The 22,735-nt window shown below is 37.9% G+C and overlaps 1 protein-coding gene across 6 annotated transcripts in view; it reads right to left on the reverse strand.

Moving 5' to 3' along the window:
- Positions 1-22,735, reverse strand: part of LOC105495168 (PATJ crumbs cell polarity complex component) — a 428,227-nt gene that overhangs the window by 320,285 nt on the left and 85,207 nt on the right. For all 6 annotated transcript variants that reach the window (XM_011764431.2, XM_011764430.2, XM_011764432.2 and 3 more), the window contains 3 exons: positions 19,640-19,774; positions 15,841-16,002; positions 9,943-10,074 (listed from right to left, as the gene is read on the reverse strand). In XM_011764431.2, the coding sequence (XP_011762733.2) occupies positions 9,943-10,074; positions 15,841-16,002; positions 19,640-19,774 (429 nt within the window). The remainder of the gene's footprint in view (positions 1-9,942; positions 10,075-15,840; positions 16,003-19,639; positions 19,775-22,735) is intronic.

Below are 22,735 nucleotides of genomic sequence, written 5' to 3' on the forward strand. Positions count from 1 at the left end.
AAGGTCAGGAGATCGAGACCACAGTGAAACCCCGTCTCTACTAAAAATACAAAAAATTAGCCGGGCGCGGTGGCGGGCGCCTGTAGTCCTAGCTACTCAGGAGGCTGAGGCAGGAGAATGGCGTGAACCCAGGAGGCGGAGCTTGCAGTGAGCCGAGATTGCGCCACTGCACTCCAGCCTGGGCAACAGCGTGAGACTCCGTCTCAAAAAAAAAACAAAACAAAAAAAAAACAAAAAAAAACAAAAAAAAAAAAAAAAGAAAAGCACAGGCATTTATATGCTTTTTTTTTTTTTTTTTTTTTTTTTTTGAGAACTGGTCTCACTCTGTCACCCAGGCTAAAGTGCAGTGGTGTGTTCTCAGCTCACTGCAGCCTTGAACTCCTGGGCTCAAGCCTTCCGAGTAGCTGGGACTACAGTTGCACGTCACCATGCCCGGCTACTTTTTTTTTGGTTTTGTAGAGACAGTGAACTCCTGGCCTCAAGTAATCTTCCTGCCTCAGCCTCCCAGTGTTGGGATTACAGGCATGAGCCAACACACCCAGCCTATATTCATCTTTTTATTTAGTCTTGTAACCTTATAAAGCAAATATTACTTCTATTTTAGATATTATCATTTTAGTAAACAGAGAATAAGAAAGACTAACAAGCTTGCCAAAGTCCCAGGAGTATATCCAGAATGCAAACCTGGACATTTGGGTCCTTTCTGACTCGTAAGCTAGTCCTCTTAACCACACCGTATGTTCACTGCTGTACTGACAAACGTAATATCAGATTAAAATAAAACACAGAGGAAAGGGCTGAAAGGGAAACTTGAGCCCTAGAATTGGTGTGTAAGAATCAGCCAGTCAAGTCAATCTGCTTTCAAGCATCATTCACAGACTAGACGTTTGGTACCAGAATGAGGCAGCACCACTTCCTGGCACTCACTGGGACAGCCTGGCTTTTCTGGATCACTGCCTGCTCCAAATGACACTCATAAACAGGGCGAAGCAGCACAAATCATCACGCCTTGAACAAGATTCCCAATACCTAGTTGTTAATCTGATTCAATCACTCTGGCACACTCTAGGGAGGCCTATGACTTAATCTACTACCATGGTTCTTAATACTGGCATCACACTCAAGTGGGAACTCCAAAACACACCCATTGCTACAGGTAGAAGACTGGTGATGAAACACCTCTGGGGACCGAGTTTCTTCTTTAGATGAACGATTCCTATTCCTTTCTTTTTCTTTTTCATTTCTTTTTAAATAGTTGTTGAGACAGATGCATAGCCAGGCTAATACTCACTCACTTCCTGGAATATCTTGAGCACTTTGCAGGAGAGAGGTGATTACCAGGTATGGCAGTAAAGCTGAGCACCTTTACGCCCACATTTTAGCTCTCCGTGGCCATACCAAAAACACTGATATTTATAGTTTGGCCATGTCTGAAACACTCATTAAAGGTAATACAGCAGATTCACCATCTTCAGGATCCTCTTCTCCTCAGCAATGCCTTCAAGTATGAAGCAGAAACTGTCATGGATAAACATGTGTTAAAAGGAAAGCTACCCTATGAGAAAGCTGACAAGCATTTGCTGCTTGCCTGTTATTCTCTTTTGCCCCTACTAGACACAATGGGATTTTTTGCCAAATTCGTATTCCAAAGCCATGAAATCCCTGCAAAGTTCAACATCAGGCCTGACTTAAGATCTTTGAGGCCTCCTGCTAACTTCATCCCCCTGCAGCTGCCTCACTAAGGCAAGCTTTTGATCTGTACTATCTGGATTTCAAGCTGATATACACACAGCCCCTTTGATCTCTTATTAAGTGGCTTCTGGTCTCCTGATGCCTTTAGTCTTGCTGCACTGAGGTTTTTGGAAGTCAGTCGTCATCCTGAGCACACTACAAACTGCACACACCAGGAGTGGGCTCCCTTCATTCACGCACTTCGCAGGCTTGAAAAGCAATATTTAAGCCATGAGAGAATTTCCCCAGTAGCCACAATCAATCCACTCCATGAGCACACTACTAAGAATTATTTTTCAAATGAAGCAGCTTAAAATGATTTAAAGGATACAGAACTTTCCCATAGAGGGAAAGGAAGCAAATCCTCTGTGAAAAGAAATCTTCAGCCCAGTTGGCAATGGAACTTACAGTACTTTGATACTAATAAAAATAAATGTGGATAGGAATCAGGGATGGGCAAAAAGTAGCCTTTATCAGTTCCCCTAAGTTCTGTCAAGCAAAAAGTGACCTTTAAATGCAGCCGTGTGGTTTGTTTAAAAGTAAGGCATACAATATATCTGCAAGACTACAGATACTACCATTAGTAGCAGATCGACTGCATTTTGCTTAGTACCAATATCTTACATGTGTGACGCGGACCCAAAGAGCTCTTAAAAAAAAAAAAAAGGCAAGAGGAAAAAAAAAACCCAGATGTCAGTGGCCATGTTATAAGATCCCTTGAGCATTAAAGTGAAACCGTATAATAACTTATAGTACACGCCAATGCTTTATATTTTAGATTCTGGAAATAATATGGTTTCATACCTGACTTTATAGTGTTACCACCCTATATACTACTAATGTGTTAAAATTATGTCGATATCTATCAAATGCTAAATCCTACATTCTGTAAACTGATTAGCTAAGATGAACATGAAGATAGTAGGCGTGAACAGGCTATTGAACACTATATACTGATATTAGCATTTACTCAAATTCTCAAAACTCTTGGTAAAAATTAAAGTCCTAATCCCCTCCCCCCAACCCCACCACTTTAAAGCTAAATTCTCTAATAAACAAAGGTAAAACAAGATTAAAATTTGTGGAAGAAGAAATAAATAAATAAATAAAATTTGGTGGAAGAAATAGAAATAGAGTTTGGGGCACTAATATCATAGTCTGAATGTAAACACTTTATGCCCACTTAGCTACAAAGGCCAATAAATTAATTACTGCCATATATAAAGTTGAAACAAAATTGATAGTTATATATTGCTATCACTTAATCTGTCCACATCATAGGAAACCATTAGCAAATTCATGAATTACACACCTGCTTATACTATCTTCCATGAGAATTATCTGAACAAAGAAATAACTCTACATAAGAAAGGATCCATTTTAAGTGATCTAAATATACGTGAGTCTCACAAACTGTTAAATGCAAGCTATTTGGTAAATATGTACCAAAATTTAAAAAGATATAGTATGCTCTTCTGATGAGCAATTCCACCTCTAGGAATTTATCGCCTACCTATCACAAGATTTATTCCCACCTTTTAACAAAAGAGTATCACAAAAATATCCACTAAAGCCCTACTTAAAATACCCACCAACTGGGTACAGAAGGCTGATGAAATAAATTATTGTACGTCAACAATAAAAATACTATCTAGCCATTAAAAAGAAGTAGCTCTATAAATACCTAAATGAAAGAGCGTATAATTTTAAGAAAAAAAATACAGAGCCTTTAAAGTGTGTATATAATCCATTTGACATATAATCCATTTATATGTCAAAAATTTTTAAAAATTAACAATTAAGTACTATTACTTATATAACCATGTATATATAAAATGTTTCTGGAAGGATGGACAAGAAAAACAGAGGTTTTTTACCTGGAAGAAGTAAGGGACTATGGTCGGAGGTAGATTTACTTGTCACAGGATATCTTTATACACCTTTGAATTTTTATGCCATATGTACGTATTACCTACTTTTAAAACATTTTCAATGTGCTCAGAAAGTCATTCTGTTGTGCACAGGATAAGGAAAAAGACAATTAAAGACATACATAAAATGTATACAATCCCTTCCTACAACTTTTATAAATCTTTTTAAAAAGAGAATTCTAATAGAGTTAACAGGCCGTCAAAACTACACACTAAATGTTTTGCACAAATATTAAGACATACTATATTCGAGACTCAGTAACACTGCAATATTTTATATTTTGGTTTTATAACCCATTTCCTCTTTTAAGAAAAATTAATAACTGTCAATTTTTATAGGGAGAAATATTTCCACTATTCTTTTTAATGAGTCGCTGTTTGGCTTTGGTTTCAAACAAATTTTTAAAGCATTACTAACAGTATTTACATATGAATCACCTCCCAATGGCTATGTTATTATGATTTCTATTTTTATCTCTCTAGACTTTGAGAGAGATAAAAATAGTGTTTCAAAAATATCTGCTTTGGCAAAAATTGAGTCACTCAAGAGGGGAGAGGAATGAGCAATAGGATGTAGGAGGGAGGAGAATTATTGGTTAATAAATTTTATCTTCTAAATCACTGAAATTCAAAAAGTACCAAGGATGGCAATATCATGGCTAATGTTCAAAAATTGGCTAATGTCAAACATTTCCAGTGAATTATAATCATGAGGGGTTATTCAAAGTTCAACATAAATCAAAACACCAGAAAATATCTACTTGCCATGTTTAATTTATAAGGTCAACTGAAGGTAAAATCCATACAGTTCTAATTTTTTTTCAAGCTTTTTGGTAGAAATTAAGAATTACAGACTCGTGGACTACCTAACAATTGTTTCATTATTGAACATTAACCCACAACAAATTACTTGCACTAGTTTAGGATTCTTAAACTTGCAATGATTGTCTTCTGAAGCAATAAAACTAGCTCTTACACAATGCCTATGAGCACACTATATTAATTTTTAATACTTGCTAAACTTTCATATAAGCATGAAAAATGAGAATACTATCTAGTAGCTTAGTTTTTAAGATATGAAATTTTTCACAAGCTGAAAAAACAGAAAGGTCTTCTGTAATAAATTTACTATGCCCTATAATAACATGCACATGGAAATAGCACTCACAAAGAAAAGAGCAGTATAGTATGATGGTTAAAGGCATAGACCTGGTGGAGGAGGAGGCGGCGGAAGAAAAAGAAAGAAAAAAAAAAGACCTGGGGCCCAACTGCTTCAGTTCTACCATATACTACCTGTATGAACTGGACTAATCACTTAAGTTTTCTGTGCCTCCATTTCTTCACTTCTCAAATGACAACAATAAGAGTATCTCTTTCATATGGTTCATGTGAGGAATACATAGCCTAATATATGTAAAGCAATTAGAACATCACCTGGCACTCAGTAAACACTCAATAAATGCTACCTAACATTGGTATTAAAACCAGTGTGAGTATCAGTAATCTTCCACAGAGACAATAGTCTAAGGAATAAAGACATTACACTTAAATACTAGGGAAACAAGACAGAGATAACTAAAGTATAATATAAAAACCTCACCTACAAACTGGCAAGAAATTACAGTATAAAAACTTATAACCTAATTTCTGAAGTTTTGTTGTTTAGAAACAGAGTACTCAGTCAAGCCATAATACTCATGCTCTTGACAAATTACATACCATTGTTTGCCATGACACAATCCTCTAAGGCATGACAATGGAGATCAGTGAATCTTCTAATATGGCACACGTAGAGTGGGATTTTAACTAGCCACCATATGAAGTGGCTAGGCATACTTGAGACTAACAGATGTTCTACCCCTGTTCAAATAATAGCCAACAAAGTTACTGCCACAGTACCCTAAGAGCTAAGAGAAAGACTTACAACCTAATCATATTTATTGTCTTCCTTGTTGCTTTCTCTTTTGCCTTTGACCCAATCTAATTCAAAATGCCTTTCATGAAATGAATGTTTGCACTTTGTACTTCGGCCATATGACTGAGTTGTAGAACTGTGTATCAGACTCAGCTGATCATTTCAGGTATAAAGGCATACCTCTTTTCTCTGCTCAGTTACACACCTTCCATCAATATTCTGAGTCACTGACCTGTCCGGAGAGCTACCCTATTGTTCTATAGACTAACTCAAGCTCCTTTATCTGCTCACTCATCTTTCCCTTTTTTTTTTTTTTTTAAGACAGTCTTGCTCTGTCTCCCAGGCTGGAGTGCAGAGGTGCAATCTCAGCTCACCATAACCTCTGCCTTCCAGGCTCAAGGGATTCTACTGCCTCAGCCTCCTGAGTAGCTAGGATTACAGGCGTGCACCACCATGCCTGGCTAATTTTTATATTTTTTAGTACAGACAGGGTGTCACCATGTTGGCCAGGCTGGTCTCAAACTCCTGACCTCAAGCAATCTGCCCACTTTGGCCTCCCAAAGTGCTGGGATTACAGGTGTCAGCCACTGCACCTGGTCTCTTTTCCTAAAGTTCAGTTCAATTTATATAAAAAGCAAACTTCTGGCCAATAATTCACAATTGGGTAATTCACATATGGCTAATCAGGAATTGGCTGCATTTTAGAATGCAATTTTAAAATTAAATTTAGACTTCACTAAACAAAGATATCTACTTATTAATTTTTCTAATCTAACTAGAGAGTTAAAGAATTGATAGACTACAAACATAGTATGGTGCCATCTTTGAGGACAGTATCAAAAACTTTTGTGTTTATTTTCTAAACTGAATAATTGTTAATACATTTCCATAATAACATAACATTTCCTATTTCCTTACACACTAATTCACTTAATCCACACAATCCTTTGTGCTAGACATTACTATCTCCATTTTATAAACGAGGAGGTACATAAACACCAATGAAATAGATGCATGTTATTTTGTTAGGCTCTTCAAAAAGTTCTTATTCTAGAGAAAAGGCTGTTCATGAGAAAAGTGGTTAACTGAAATGAAATATTCCAAAGTAAATTTTCAATCTCTTCAATAATGCTAAGCAAGCCCTTTACAACCTAAAAGTTCTCTCCCTCCACCAATACTTTCTCTCTGTAGTTAAATGTTTCTGCAGTACTTCTTGTTCTGAACATGCTAGGCCTGGCGAGACAAGAATTTGCCTTGGCCCTCCTCAGCTACCTAATAAATTCATACAGGACACGCCGAATGCAATAATAGCCAGGGATGTGGCCTTTCATGGCTTTTGCTAAACCTTTGACTGGCCTTGCAAAAAATATTTTTGAACTTTAGAATTTATTACCTAATTACAACAAGGGACGGTATAACTGATTAATTAAGTCGCTCAAAACCAAATTTGAATTGTGTTTACCTGTCATCTAAATGTCATAGTAGATAACAGTTCTAGGTACCACTGACAAATGGTGAAAAATGTGCTGTACACATCTGTAAGTAAACTTAAGACTGACTTAAGAAAAGCATCCAAGTTAGAATTGAAAGTGTTCCCCTCCCCCTGCCCCAAGGTTTAGCTATAGAAATAAATAAGATGAGCCCTTTAATTTGAATCAAAGTGGCATTTAGGAAATTAAGTAGTTATATTCTACAAGAAGCACAAAGACAAAAAGAATATCTAATCCTTTGTTGGCAGAAAATTACTTTATATAATTTGTACAAAAGCAAATATCAGTATGTGTGCTGCTGATTGTGAGATAAATGAGAGGAAAAGGAAAATCCTAGAATTTTATAAATTAAAAATAAAATTTCAAAATGCAATAGAAGTTACTAAACATACCTATAGGAATGCAATGAAGAACAAAAAATTCTGCATTTAGAACTAACTATATATGTTTTTAAGTGTAAAGCTCAGAAGGGGGTTTTCCTGTTAACTAGGGATTAAATTCTTAAGGACCATCTAGTTTTTATTTTCATCCTTTACTGAATTGTTTTTGAGTTCTGAAACATTTCTCTGCCTTAATATGTGCAATATTCAAAATATAAAACCTACATATAATGTCATTTAAGAGCATCAGAGCAACCATTATGATATAAATATTTATTATATAAGAATGCAAACATATAGAGATTCCTACAATAATAGAAATGGAAATATACCTGAATATCTAAGACCACATCTGAAAGGTGTCTTCTAAATTAAATCCCAATTATCAAAATCAATTATTGACAAATTCCCATTAAATGTGTTCATTCAATTCCAGTTAATTTTGGCTAACCTAGGCTGGGCACGGTGGCTCATGCCTCTAATTCCCATTAAATTTGTTCATTCAATTCCAGTTAATTTTGGCTAACCTAGGTTGGGCACGGTAGCTCACGCCTGTAATCCCAGCATGTTAGGAGGCTGAGGCAGAGGAATCACTTGAGGTCAGGAATTCAAGACTAGCCTGGCCAAAATGGTGAAACCCCATCTCTAAGAAAAATAGAAAAGTTAGGAGGACATGGTGGTACGTGCCTGTAGTCCCAGCTACTCAGGAGGCTGAGACAGGAGAATCTCTTGAACCTGGGAGGCACAGGTTGCAGTGAGCCGAGATCATGCCACTGCACTCCAGTCTGGCAACAGAGTCAGACTCTGTCTCAAAACAGAAAAAAAAAAAAAAAAAAAAAAAAAAAAAGGTCAGGCCTAATTTTGGCTCACCTAAACTTTATTAAATCATTCTGCAAATATTTATTAACCAACTAGTGGTTCTAGATAACTTAGCTACAATGGGGAGGAAAAAAAAGAGTCCCCGCCACTTGTTTTACATATCCTAATATTAAAGTCTATAATATTAATAGACTTTCAAACGCTTAACTGTGTTCAGATCTCTTGATAAATATATTTCTTGATAAATATATCAAAATATTTGGAATCAACAACTTATCATTCAGTAGTATTCCAAAGAGAAATTCTAAAAAGGAAGAGGGTTATCTGGCACAGAACTATGCCAGCAAAAATGAAATAGATTTCTTTTTCAGTAAATTTAAATCACACTGCCAAAATATAGAATCTAGACCGGCACAGTGGCTCATGCCTGTAATCTCAGCGCTTTGGGAGGCCGAGGAAGGCTGATCACTTGGTCAGGAGTGCAAGACCAGCCTTGGCCAACATGGTGAAATCCCATCTCTACTAAAAATACAAAAATTAGCCGGGTGTAGTGGTGGATGCCTGCAGTCCCAGCTATTCAAGAGACTAAGGCAGGAGAATCACTTGAACCAGGGAGATGGAGGTTACAGGGAGCCGAGATCGTGCTACTGCACTCCAGCCTGGGCGACAGAGTGAGACTCTGTCTCAAAAAAAAAAAAAAAAAAAAGAATTTAATATTTCTCATATAATGCTCAAACTATTTTTCTTTTAATCTATTCCTGATTGCCTTATTATATTAAATAATTGATTTTTTAATATCACTTGGCATTTTATGTGCTTTAATAGAGCACATTTTGCTTTACTAAACCACAATGTGTTTAGGCAGCCCCAAAGCAGTAAAATATGCATCTTAAAAGTTAAGAGATTTCTTGGCAACAATTTTAATTCCCCCAAATAATCAGCATTCTGAATATATGACAGTAACTGGTAGAATTGTATAACATATAGATGTCTTGTTGTGACCTTTTACATCTCCCTCCCCCAAATGTATCAGTAACTTTACCCTAGTTATAACTGGAGTAGCTATAAATATATAAATACATAGATATTATATATTAATATAAATGCAATATATAACTTGACCAAGAACATTTCTATTTATTTAAGCACATTGAAATTAATAGGTAAGCTAAACTATAAACCTTCGTGTGAAGGGGAGGGAGAGGAGAGTACGAATTGGGAACAAATGCTAATGTGTATGGGATTCCTTTTTTGGGTGTTGAAGATGTTCTAAAATTAGAGTGTGGTGATGGTTGCACAACTCTGAGAATATACTAAAAACGACTGAATTGTATGCTTAAAATGGGTGAATTTTATGGTATGTGAAAGATATCTGAATAAAGCTGAGGAACAAAAGTCCTCCATATAAACAAGTTCATCAAGATCTGTCTCTAAAAGCACCCACAGATATATAACTATTGCTTCCCTTATTGTCCAGTTCCTATATAATTAATCCATCATTTTATTCACTAAGGGAGCTACTAATTTTAAAGATAACAATTGAAAGTAGTATAATATCCCATCTTTGGGATTCAGTTTTGCTTAAGTCAATAGGGGTCTTAAACAATTACTACTTCACATAACTTTAATACAAACCAATCACTCCAAAGAAAACACCTCTACATAGGTTCTTATACCTGGTAATCCAAAATGCTGAATCCCAAACCTTTACAATCTTTTACTAGTTCAACAATCTTGACTTCAGGGGACCACAGTGCTAATTCCCCATCATCATCTTCTTCAGCATTGACATCCATATCGCGGTCAATCTGAAATACCAAAGAAGATAAATGCTTCAAAACACTATGCTTTCAATTCTAAAAAGAATGCACATATCAAGAATCTCACAGCTTCTTCTCAAACTGGGAATTCTCTTTGGCATGCGTAGTTTTTCTTTCTAATCTTTGCAAAAGGGCCATGCTCTGGGGCACACACACTCCAGGATAATATCTTCATAAAAATTCAAGCGCTTAAAAATTCAGACTGTTCATACAGGTTTTTTTTATTAATGTAAAGAATTTATTTCATTCAAAGTATTAACACTGACCTCTTATACTTCAATGAGTTCTGTCATCCCATTAGAAGCATAAAAGGAAAAATATGCAATTTAAGTAAATGAAAACATCATACATAGAAGAAGCTTATAAGATATGTAAGTAGTGATACCTGGATTCATAATTACAGAGAGAGACAAAGAAAGAGGTGTCAACACAGAGACAGGCTGGAGCAGGACAGGGAAACCACTTCTGCTGGCTCCTGGAAGTTTTCAAGAAAAACTTTACTAGAAAATAAGGTGAGAAAAAAAAAATCCAAGTCTTTGGTCATCACATAAGTCTAAAATGAAAAAAAATCACTGAGTTGAAATAATGAAAACCTAATCTTAGAAGAAATAGGTCAGCACAACTGCCCAGCATACAGTTCCTTTGTTACTTTTCTTGATTTTCCTCCTGAAAGTCCCTCTATTCTAGACACCCTGTCTTTTTAGGAAGAAGAGTCATTGCTATGTGGAATTCCAGGAAGTTAAATGAGAGGGTCTATGAATCTACTATGCAGAAGAAAGGCTGCTTCAAAAAACCTTCTGTTTTTATACTAATTATAGCATTGTACTGTTGTTTTCATCTGATTGACATTCCCCAAAATACTCTAAACTTCTATCTGAAGCTCAAAACTTATCCTTTATAGCCCAAGCAATGAACAAAACACCTGGCTCCTAAGTTAGAATGGAAACTCTACGAGGCCTACCACAGAGTTTACCATGGTTATCAGCTCAACCGTAAAATGCCTGGCTCATAGTAGGTATAAAATAAATATTTGTTCAATAAATTAAAAATTACCTATCTTTCAGTGTGTTTCTCTTGAAACTCCTTCTCAATAAAGGTACCAAGTAAATAATTTTTTAAAGTAGACTTCCTAAAACTTTGGGTAACCTCAGTAAATAAAAATGCATCATCTCTACAAACATAATTTTGAAACACCAGTTTAAGAGCATCAATTTAATGTAATCAAAAAAGGGAAGGGAAAAACCCTATATAATTAGGAAAATAGCTAGTTTAAAAATTTTATTTTATTTATGTATTTATGTATGTATTTATTCTTTCCAACATTTTAGGTTCAGGGGGTATGTATGCAGGTTTGTTACATGGGCAAATTGTGTGTCACAGGAGTCTAATGTACAGATTATTTTGTCACCCACATAATAAGCATAGTGCCTGACAGGTAGTTTTCTCATCCCCACCCTCCTACCCTCTACCCTCAAGTAGGTCTCAGCGTATATTCTTCTCTTCTTTGTGTCCATGTGTACTCAATGTTTAGCTCCCACTTATTAGTGAGAACATGTGGTATTTGGTTTTCTGTTTCTGCTTTAATTTGCTTAGGATAATGGCCTCTGGCTCCATTCAGGTTGCTGCAAAGAATGTGATTTCATTCTTTTTTCTGACTGGATAGTATTCCGTGGTGTCTATGTACCACATTTTCTTCATCTAATCCACTGTTGATGGGCATGAGGTTGGTTCCATGTCTTTGCTATTGGAAAAAGTACTGTGATGAACATACGCATGCATCTTTATGGTAAAACAACTTATATTCCTCTGGGCATATACAAAGTAATGGGACTGCTGGGTTGAATGGTAGTTCTGTTTTAAGTTCTTTGAGAAATCTCCAAAATGCTTTCCACAGTGACTGAACTAATTTACATTCCCACCAGCGGTGCTAAGTATTTCCTTTTCTCCACAACCTCCCCAGCATCTGTTATTTTTTAACTTTTTAATAATGGTCATTGTGACTGGTATGAGATGGTATCTCACTGTAGTTTTGATTTGCATTTCTCTAACGATCAGTGATATTAAGCATTTTTTCATATAGTGGTTGGCTGCATATATGTCTTCTTTTGAGAAGTGTCTGTGCGTGTCCATTGCCCATTTTTTAAAGGGGCTGTCTGTTTTTTCTTGCTGTTTTAAGTTATTTCTAGATTCTGGATATTAGATCTTTGTCAGATGCATAGTTTACAAATATTTTCTTTCAGTCTGTAGGTTGCCCGTTTACTCTGTTGATAGTTTCTTTTGCTGTGCAAAAGCTCTAGTTTAATTAAGTGCCACTTGTCAATTTTTGTTTTTGTTGCAATTGCTTTTGGAATCTTCATCATGAAATCTTTGCCAAGGCCAATATCCACAATGGTAGTTCCTAGGTTTTCTTCTAGGGTTTTTATAGTTTTAGGTTTTACATTTAAGTCTTTAATCCATGTTGAGTTGATTTTTGTATATGGTGAAAGGAAGAGGTCCAGTTTCAATCTTCTGCATATGGGTAACCAGTTTTCCCAGCAACATTTTCCAAATAGGAATTCCATTCCCCATTGCTTGTTATTGTCCCCTTTGTTAAACAGCAGATGATTGTAGATGTGTACCTTTATTTCTAGGTTCTCTAACCTGTTCCATTGATCTATGTGTCTATTTTTGTACCAGTACCATGCTGTTTTGGTTACTATAGGCTTGTAGTATAGTTTGAAGTTGGGTAGTGTGATACTCTGGCTTTGTTCTTTTTGCTTAGGACTGCTTTGGCTATTTGGGCTCTTTTTTGGTTCGAAAAAATTTTCTAAAAATTTCCTTAAAATTTAGAAAAATTTTAGAATAGTTGTTTTCTAATTCTGTGAAAAAAGTCACAGAAATAGCATTGAATCTACAAATTGCTTTGGGCAGTATGGCCATTTTAACACTATTGAGTCTTCCTATCCATGAGGATGGTATGTTTTTCTATTTGCATCATCTCTGATTTCTATCAGCAGTGTTTTATAATTCTCATTGTAGATATCTTTCACTTCCCTGGTTAGCTGTATTCCTGTTATCTTGTTCTTTTAGTGGTTACTGTGAATGAGACTGAGTTCCTAATTTGGTTCTCAGCTTGGATGTTACTGGCGTAAAGAAATGTTACTGATTTCTGTACAGTGATATTGTATCCTGAAACTTTGCTGAAGTTGTTTATCAGATTTAGGAGGCTTTGGGCAAGAGACTATGGGGTAGAAAAACATTTTTTAAATTAGGATTGGTCCAGATCTTAAACTGTCACTGCAGGACACAGGTGGTCAATTAGTGATCCACAGTGGACTGAACCTAAACATGGGAACAACATGAAGCTGAAAACTTGAAATGAGTGGAAACTTTATGGATCAATAACCTCTGCATATTTCAGTCTGATGTGTGGAAGTGATACACTTAAAAAGGAAACACTTATATCTTGCAACAAAAAGTAAAGTTCCATTGGCTAATACAACATGATTGATGTTTTACTAGGGTATTTAATACCCTCACTGATTAATGAGTATTAGAATTTTGGCTGAGCTGCCTAACCAGATAGGGTTTAAGAATATACGATGGTATTAGGAGAAATGAAAAAAGAGACAGATGGAAAAAGAGCCAAGATTTTAAGAAACCACATACAATTACAAAACCTGTATTTATAGAAATTTCAAGGCATTCGAGGTACATAAGATATTATACTGCAACCTGAAATATATCACTTTGATACAATCAATTCTGCATAACTCCTGTATTTACAGAATGGAAAGCAATCAACTAATGGGCAGCAAGGTTGACATTTAGCATAATTCAAAGCTGTTGTTCACCATTGTGGTAAAGCATGACAGACAGGGGCAGAGAGTCAGCAAGTGGGGTTTGTGATTTACACACCTTGCAAGATTAGATTAAAGGCATTGTTATCAGCCTTCAGAGGGAACCCACCACCCACATTTCATTTTGGTAAGGATAGCAAGTCACAAAAGTGTGGCATTTGAGTACCCTCCTTGAAACAGTTTTTACAAAAGTTAAACATTTTTTTAAAAAAGAGTCAACCAATAATCAAAAATTTACCAAGCCCCTCTTATATGCCTAATATAGACTAAAAACACTATGAATGGAAAATAATTTTAAGTTATGGCCTTTGCCCACTGTGAGCTGACAGTCTTCTTGGATAAACAAGATGAACACATACTAAAGTATCTATAAGACAGTGCTAGATTCTTATGTACTTTAGGACATAAGAAAACAAAAACGGATGGACCGGCAAAGACTCAAACAACCATAGCCGACTGTTACTGAGCACTTCCCACGTGCAAGGCATTATGTTAAGAACTTGCTCACATGACCGCATTTCCTTCTTGCACAAACTCATGAGATGGGTAAGTATGATAAGTATCACCATTTTTCAAAGGAAAAATATGAACAGAAAGTCATTTGTCCAAAGATTCACAATTATTAGGTAGTAGGGGCAGGATTAGTTTCACATGTACTGAAATCCAGAACTTCAGTAAAAGGCCCCATGAATGTAAACTGGTGTTTAGTGGAATTACAATCTAAAAGAGATTGAAAAGGGGGGAAAGCAGCATAAAAGACGAGGTTACAAATAGCATAAGATGGCAAAGCATGTACTCAAAACTCTTCCGCTGGGTACAGTGGCTCACACCTGTAATTTCAGCACTTCGTGAGGTTGAGGTGGGAGGATTGCTTGAGTCCAGGAGTTTGAGAACACCCTGGGAAATATGGCAAGACCCTGACTGTAGGAAAAAAATTTTTTAGTTAGCTGGGTGTGCTGGCATGTGCCTGTGGTCCCAGCTACTTGGGAGGCTGAGGCAGGAGGACTGCTTGAGCCCAGAAGGTCAAGGCTATAGTAAGCCATGTTCAAAACACTACGCTCCAGCCTGGGGAGATCCTGTTTTAAAAACAAAACAAAATAAAACTCTTCATAATCATAATGCTCTTTAAAAAAAAAAAAAAAAGAATGCCAAGAGCATATAAAGTGTTATTCCACTCTCTGGTCTTCTGAAGGGTTTTATAGCAATTTCCAGACTCACTTTGAAATGTATCATACAGTGTCTTTTTTTTTTTTTGAGACGGAGTTTCGCTCTTGTTGCCCAGGCTGGAGTGCAATGATGAGATCTCGGCTCACTGCAACCTCCTCCTCCCGGGTTCAAGTGATTCTCCTGCCTCAGCCTCTCAAGTAGCTGAGATTACAGGCATGCGCCACCATGCCCGGCTAATTTTTTGTACTTTTAGTAGAGACGAGGTTTTTCCATATTGCTGGTCAGGCTGGTCTCCAACTCCCAACCTCAGGTGATCCGCCTGCCTCAGCCTCGCAAAGTGCTGGGATTTACAGGTGTGAGCCACCATGCCTGGCTGAGTTTCATATTTTTAAGGCTCTGAAAAAGGGAAGTACATTAGATATGCAACACTCACAAACACCTTAAGCTTATATAAGACAAACTGAGTTGAACTGGAAGCCAAAAGTAATGAATCCAGGCAATTACTAAAAAAAGATTTAATCAAAATGCATGTACATCAATGTTGCCAACATGTCAAGGAAAGGGAAGGAAAGAATTTTTGATGTTAAATGAAGAGTAACAATTTGAAAAGCTATGCATTGCTGCCTTAGTCAAGTAAAAAAAGAGCAGAGTGGAATGGTTTCCCCTCTCTTCATATTGCAGTACAGTCTTCGGGGCATCGTTGATGAATGGGCATGCCTATGGGAACCGCACTATATTCATTTAGTACCTCCATCTCAGGAAGAGAGGTTTCAGTGCACCTTGGTTCATCTACAGAAGCCTCATCATCAAACAACCTCCGACAGCAAACCAAAGTAAAAGGGGGTGGCACTTCTTTAAGAAAGGAGACTGCTTCTCGGCGAGATTTTCCATAGAGCTGCGTGCCATTGACCTAGGAAGACAAGGGGATAAGTCAGAACTGAGGTAGCCCCAAATGAAAAAACAAAAATCTCTTATTTATATCAATCTACCAAATGAAAATAGGACATCATTTTATTTTCCCTGTAAACAAGGGGACTCGCTTTAATCATATTATAATAAAATAATATGCAAATAAAAATGTTAGAAATCCTTAAAATTTTTAAAATCTAAGGCTAAATCTTTGCATGTCTTGATGGATAAAATATAAAATGCATGCAGAGTATGCCCTTACTGGGTAAGGATCTACCTAATTTTTTGCAGCACTGTGGTTTCTCCTTTCAATACTCCAATGTCGTATTTTCTCACCTACCTCTACTCAGCTCTCCTTAAACACACTAAGTATCATTTACAGCCCTTTAAGACTGTTTCCCTTTGCATTTTCATTTTATAAGAATACCATTACAGAAATTTAAGGATGTTAAAAAAAACCATTTTATTTACTACTTAAAGTATAGCTAATAAGTCTAGAATACTTGACTATCAAAATTTAACATCAGTCCACAATATTCTTTCACATCTCATACACTCCTAATACCATCCTAGAAAAATAACTTCTATTGAAAAGAAATATACATAACTTTGCATCAGTTACATTCTTATATGCTCTGCTATACAGCAATCAAGTATGCATAGAAAATACTAAAATAATTTTTAAAATAATTTTATTCAAGTGTCTCATATTGTTTAAAAGAAAAAGGTATTCTTTATTAATGATTAATCCTTGTCACCAAAAAATTACCTAAATTTCATATTACTTTTGGCGCATAATAATAATACTTGGCACCAAAGATGATTTGGCTACATAATTCTAATTTTTCATATATATGACTTGAGCTCAAAGGGTCCTGTCAGTTCTAACTGTAGGTCTCTAAAAGCTGATCTGTCTGCTACTCCCAAAAAGCTGAGGCATGGACAGAATCCAGACAACAAATAATCTTTTCGCATCTGACTCCTACCCTCCTGGGAGGGTTGAGAAGCATTATTTGCTTTAAAGATATTTCTAGTCTGGCATTAATTTCTAATAGGTGCCGTGCTAATGTTCAGATAACTGGCCAGCCTGACTTTACTGGGAGAAGCCCTTCTACAAGTCTTTCACTGCACCAGAGAGGAAGCGGACACTGGGTTGCTGGAAATCTTCAGCAGCGGGCTGAGTCTCAGGTCAACCATCCCTGGGAACCACTCTCAAGCCTGTAACATATCAAGCACTTAGCCGTCAAGTCAGACATATCTCCCTGCCTCTTAATTATTTACAAAGAAACCACCACATGGTAAAGGGACCCACGTGCACTTTAGGAAGCTAGCTCTACTGGAAAGTCTTCAGGACAAATGAAGAGGTCTAAGGGGACAGCAAGCTCAGCAGCTGATGAAAGGTTTTTCCTTGGAATAACTGCAAGTCCACCTTTACACAAGAAGAGGCAGGGAGGTACCCATCACTGGTCACACCGTATCCATGATTTCAACTGGTGTCACAAGTGCACAAATTTCTAAAATCAACTAAGTGGGTAGTAACTTATACTAAAAAAATGCAAGGAGATAGAATCAGATCAGGAATTCTATCCATACATGAGTATGAGTTTGTGTTTCACTTCAACAAATTAGAAAGTCACTTTTCAGGTTTTTATCTTGGAGTACCTTTAAATATTTATTTGTCTCATTACTTATTCATTTGAATTGTCTCCAATTATTATACCAGTGCCTGGTAGTCCTCCTCACTGCTCTGTTGCTAAAGGGATTGGTCACATTTCCCATTACCAACTCCTATCTAAGGGGATTTATAGCTGCTGTAAATAGCTGTTCTGGGATGAAACTTGGCACAGTGTTCTAACCCCAAAGCATATTTGTGTTTCTGGTTTTAAGTTCTAAGGAGTACATTAAACACACACACACACACACACACACACATACACACACACACTCCACACTTTGAGTTCAGGAGTTTATTTGGCTAACTATACTGAGATTTTTAAATTTTGTATTTTTGGTTATTCAGAAGAAGCTAATTTTTATTTTAGAATTCACAGTATTTCTCAAGGTCCATCAACTTGAGAGCCTCCTAGGTGCTATCAACCTCGATTATCCCAAGTTTTTGACTGGAAAATGCACACACACATACACACTTCCAGAGTACAGAACATTGCACAAGCGCAGCCCCACTATTTTACCACATCCAACCATCATCCCAGCCCATAAAGCTTGTTAATATGCCTTTTTCACAGTGATGATATTGCCAATACCCTGAAATGAGATAATGCTTTATAATTTACATGGATGGTATTTCATTAGATCCTTATAAGCGCATAGTGAAGTGGGCATTTATTGATGAAAGAACTGATCCTCAACAAAGTCAAGTGACATGCCAAGGGACACATGCTAACCTGTGGCAATTCAGACAGAAAGTAGCTTTTCTGACTCCAAATCTGTGCTTCTTTCCTTATCTCAAGCTCTTTCACCAGGTATCTATATTTAAGAACTCAAAAAATCTTCACACTACCTTATTATAGCACATTCTTCTACAAGGTGGTAGGCCCATGGGATCCTAGTCTTGGCTAAAGCATACAGAATCCAGCTGATGGCTGGGATCACCTATACTTGCTCTACTGTGATCCAGCCAACATTTCTTTAGCACCTACTACATACTAGTAGTGATTTATACTTAATACCACCAAATTTCACACTTAAAAATGGTTAAAATAGGCAAGGTGTAGTGGCTCATGACTGTAATTCCAGTACTTTGGGAGGCCGAGGTAGAAGAATTGCTTGAGCCCAGGAGTTCAAGACCAGCATGAGCAAAATAGCCAGACACTGTCTCTACAAAATAACTAAAAAAATTAGTTGGGCATGGTGGCGCACAGCTGTGGTCCTAGCTACTCGGGAGGTTGAGGTGGGAAGATTGCTTGAGCCCAGGAGTTTGATGCTGAAGTAAGCTATGACCACACCACCGCACTCCAGCCCGGGCAACAGAGTGAGACTCTGACTCTAAAAAAAAAAAAAAAGAAAAAGGGTTAAAATGGTAAATTTCATGTTACATATATTTTGCCACCAAAAAAAAAAAGTGGACCAGGTGCAGTGGCTCACACACATAATCTTAGCACTTCAGGAGACTGAGGTGGGTGGATTGTTTGAGTCCAGGGGTTCAAGACCAGCTTGGGCAACATAGCAAGACACCGTCTCAAAAAAAAAAAAAAAAAAAAGTGAATTAAATTGGTTATACTCATACCTCCACTTCTCCCAAACAAATGTGTCTCATTTTCAACACCTAATAACTACATACTACAGCAATAGTCTCTAATCTACAAATTATCATGTATGATATGCACAAATATATGACCGTGCCCAGCCAATAAGAAGAGGAAGACCAAAAAGAAAGCATAATTATTCTAACAAAATGTAGGGCATTAATCTGCAGTAAGAAGCCCAATACCATTCCCTTGAATACCTCTAAAAATAAGCAACTTACTACATCTTAAAACAGGACTCCAATACCCTACCCTCCCATGTTTATGACATTGGCATTGGTGACACTATAACTCAGGTGATTTGTGATGAGAACACATTTTTCTAAAACTTAAAAATTCCTGCCTGTGTCTTTCTTTCTCCGTAAATTTTACCTCAAGCAGCTCATCTTCTGGCTGTAGGAGACCCAATGTGTCAACAGGACCACCAGAAACAATTGAAGAAATATAATGGTGCCCATCAAAGGAATCCACTTCCACACCAAGCCTCAGAGTGTGAATAGGCAGCAGCTGTAGCAAAACACAAAGCAATGATCAAACATGACAATGACACATCCAGCTATTCATCCTCCATCCACTGCAATTTTGAAGTGAAAAACCCCACCTCTTGAATCAGATCACTAAAATTCTAAAAGAGGACAATAATGGGAAAATTAGCTTCAGGTAAAATATGAAGTCATTGGTCATCTTGTTCTCACTCCTCTTTTCCTTCCAGATTCCCTGGAAATGAAGAGACGGATGTATATAGTCTTACTTTCCATTCTAAGCTCCAGGCAGTCCACACTTCCGGTAGTCCTCATTATGTATGCCGTGTTTCACTTTTCTATGGGACTCCCCATCCCCCAGAACATCCTAACTTCCCTTTATTATCTAATTAACTTCTACTCACACTTAAATGCCATGGCAGGAAGCCCTGAGTTCATGTGCCTCCATCTGGGGTTCAAGACCACTCTGTGCACATCTCCATCACAGCTCACAACATACTAGGCTTAGAATTTGTTTTTTGTTTGTTTTTTTGTTTTGTTTTGTTTTGTTTTGTTTTTGAGACAGAGTCTCACTCTGTTGCCTAGGCTAGAGTGCAGAAGTACAGTGGTGCAATCTCAGCTCACTGCAACCTCTGCCTCCTGGGTTCAAGCACTTCTCATGCCTCAGCTTCCCAAGTAGCTGGGACTAGAGGCGTGCACCACCACGCTCAGCTAATTTTTTTGTATTTTCAGTAGAGATGAGGTTTCACCACGTTGAGAATTCCTAGTTTCTTGATTGTCCCTCCTCCACTCCTTACCCAAATGCAGAGTCTGTACCTTTAATCGCCATAACCTCAGCCCTGGAACAGTACCTGGCACTAAATATGGGCTCGTTAAATGTTATTTGAACCAATCCATGAAGAATAATGCCTCATTTAAGATGTCCTTTTCCATCTAGCCAACTTAAGTGAAAACATTTCCGATTTGGGAAAGGCAATCGTTTATCCATTCTAAGTCTATGCGGATTCATATGGGCTAAGACACGAGTCAAGGGCTAAGAAACTCTAGCCAATGTCGAGTAAAGAGATGAGTGTCTTAGTTGCACTCATCTTTGTTGGTCGTCACGATCAAGGGCATTCACCAAACTCCATTCCCCTGACTTTCAAAGACAGACTAATGATTTCTCGTTGTGGCCTTATAATCTGAAATATGGTAAATGGTACTCATGATGTATCAACAGTCTGATACCTAAAAATACCAGACCTATCTCGAACTATATTTTATAAGGGGAAAACCCTACACAGGGTGGCAGTGCATCCACCATGTGGCTCTCTTCCTCTTCTCTGTGATCCTCTATCCCTGAGCTTGCCACCTCCCTCAGTCTTCTGCTTTCAGTCCCCAGAGTGCCACAGGCCTTCCTTCAGACAACATCTGAGGCTCACTTCTGTCTCACTATAGACATGCAGACAAATGTGAAGTGGCAAGGAGACTGGCGGACTAAGACCTTAACACGGGCATAAGAGACTGCTAGCCCTGGGATAATTTCCTGAAAATTAAGTGCTCCTAACCACTAAGCACTTCAGGATCTACAACCATCTTTGGCAAGATGTTCTAGTTCTCTAAATGAAAGGTTAAGACAGTTTTTCCGGCCGGGTGCGGTGACTCATGCCTGTAATCCCAGCACTTTGGGAGGCCGAGGCAGGCGGATCACGAGATCAGAAGATTGAGACCAACCTGGCTAACACGGTGAAACCCTGTCTCTACTAAAAATACAAAAAAATTAGCCAGGCGTGGTGGCAGGCGCCTGTAGTCCCAGCTACTCAGGAGGCTGAGGCAGGAGAATGGCTTGAACCCGGGAGGCAGAGCTTGCAGTGAGCCGAGATCGCGTCACTGTACTCCAGCCTGGGCGACAGAGTGAGACTCCGTCTAAAAAAAAAAAAAAAAAGCATCAAAAAGCATGACATGCAGTGTGTGTGAAGGCAACAATCATCTGTTTCACCCACTCTGTCATTTCAGCACTTTCTGTGCTTCCTCTCTGTGCTTTCTTTCTTCTCACTGCTGCCACTTCATTCTCTTGTCATTGTACCAAATAATGGGTATGGATACACTAAGGAGATATTAGTGTCATGTGGCAGGACATGAAAGAAGGTAAGGAAAAGCTCTCAGAAAAATGTTTCTGTATTAACAGTTTACCTCCCGTCTCTGCCAGCCGTCTTCCTTCCTTATTTATGAGCCAGATGCTACAGGGCAGCGAGTTGCCAGGGGATCCACCATAGCTCATCCCCAATGTGGTGCTGGGGCTTATACTGGCTTGAGAGTAGACTGTTAAATTTTCAGTGATTTTGCAAGCTAGTTGTTAAACACAGCTATTATTTAAAATTAAACCACATAAAGTTACAATTAATAAAAATAAATGTAGGCAAGGCGTGGCAGCTCACACCTTTAATCCTAACACTTTGGGAGGCCAAGGCGGGCAGATCACCTGAGGTCGGGAGTTCGAGACCAGCCTGACCAACATGGAGAAACCCCATCTCTACTAAAACAAAAATTAGCTGAGTGGGTGTAATCTCAGCTATTCGGGAGGCTGAGGCAGGAGAATCACTTGAGGCCGGGGGGCAGAGGTTGCAGTGAGCTGAGACTGAGCCATTACACTCTAGCCTGCACAACAAGACTGAAACTCCATCTCTAATAAATAAATAGGCCAGGCGCGGTGGGTCATGCCTGTAATCCCAGCACTTTGGGAGGCCGATGCGGGTTGATTGCCTGAGGTCAGGAGTTCAAGACCAGCCTAGCCCAACATGGTGAAACCCTGTCTCTACTAAAAATACAAAAATTGCCTGAGCATGGTGGGGCATGCCTGTAATCCCAGCTACTTGGGAGGCTGAGGCAGGAGAATCCCTCGAGCCTGGGGGGCGGAGATTGCAGTGAGCCAATATTGCGCCACTGCACTCCAGCTGAGCAACAGAGAGAGACTCCATTTCAAAAAATAAATTAATTAATTAAATAA

This window comes from Macaca nemestrina, chromosome 1 (genome assembly GCF_043159975.1).
Source record: "Macaca nemestrina isolate mMacNem1 chromosome 1, mMacNem.hap1, whole genome shotgun sequence".
Classification (NCBI taxonomy): domain Eukaryota; kingdom Metazoa; phylum Chordata; class Mammalia; order Primates; family Cercopithecidae; genus Macaca; species Macaca nemestrina.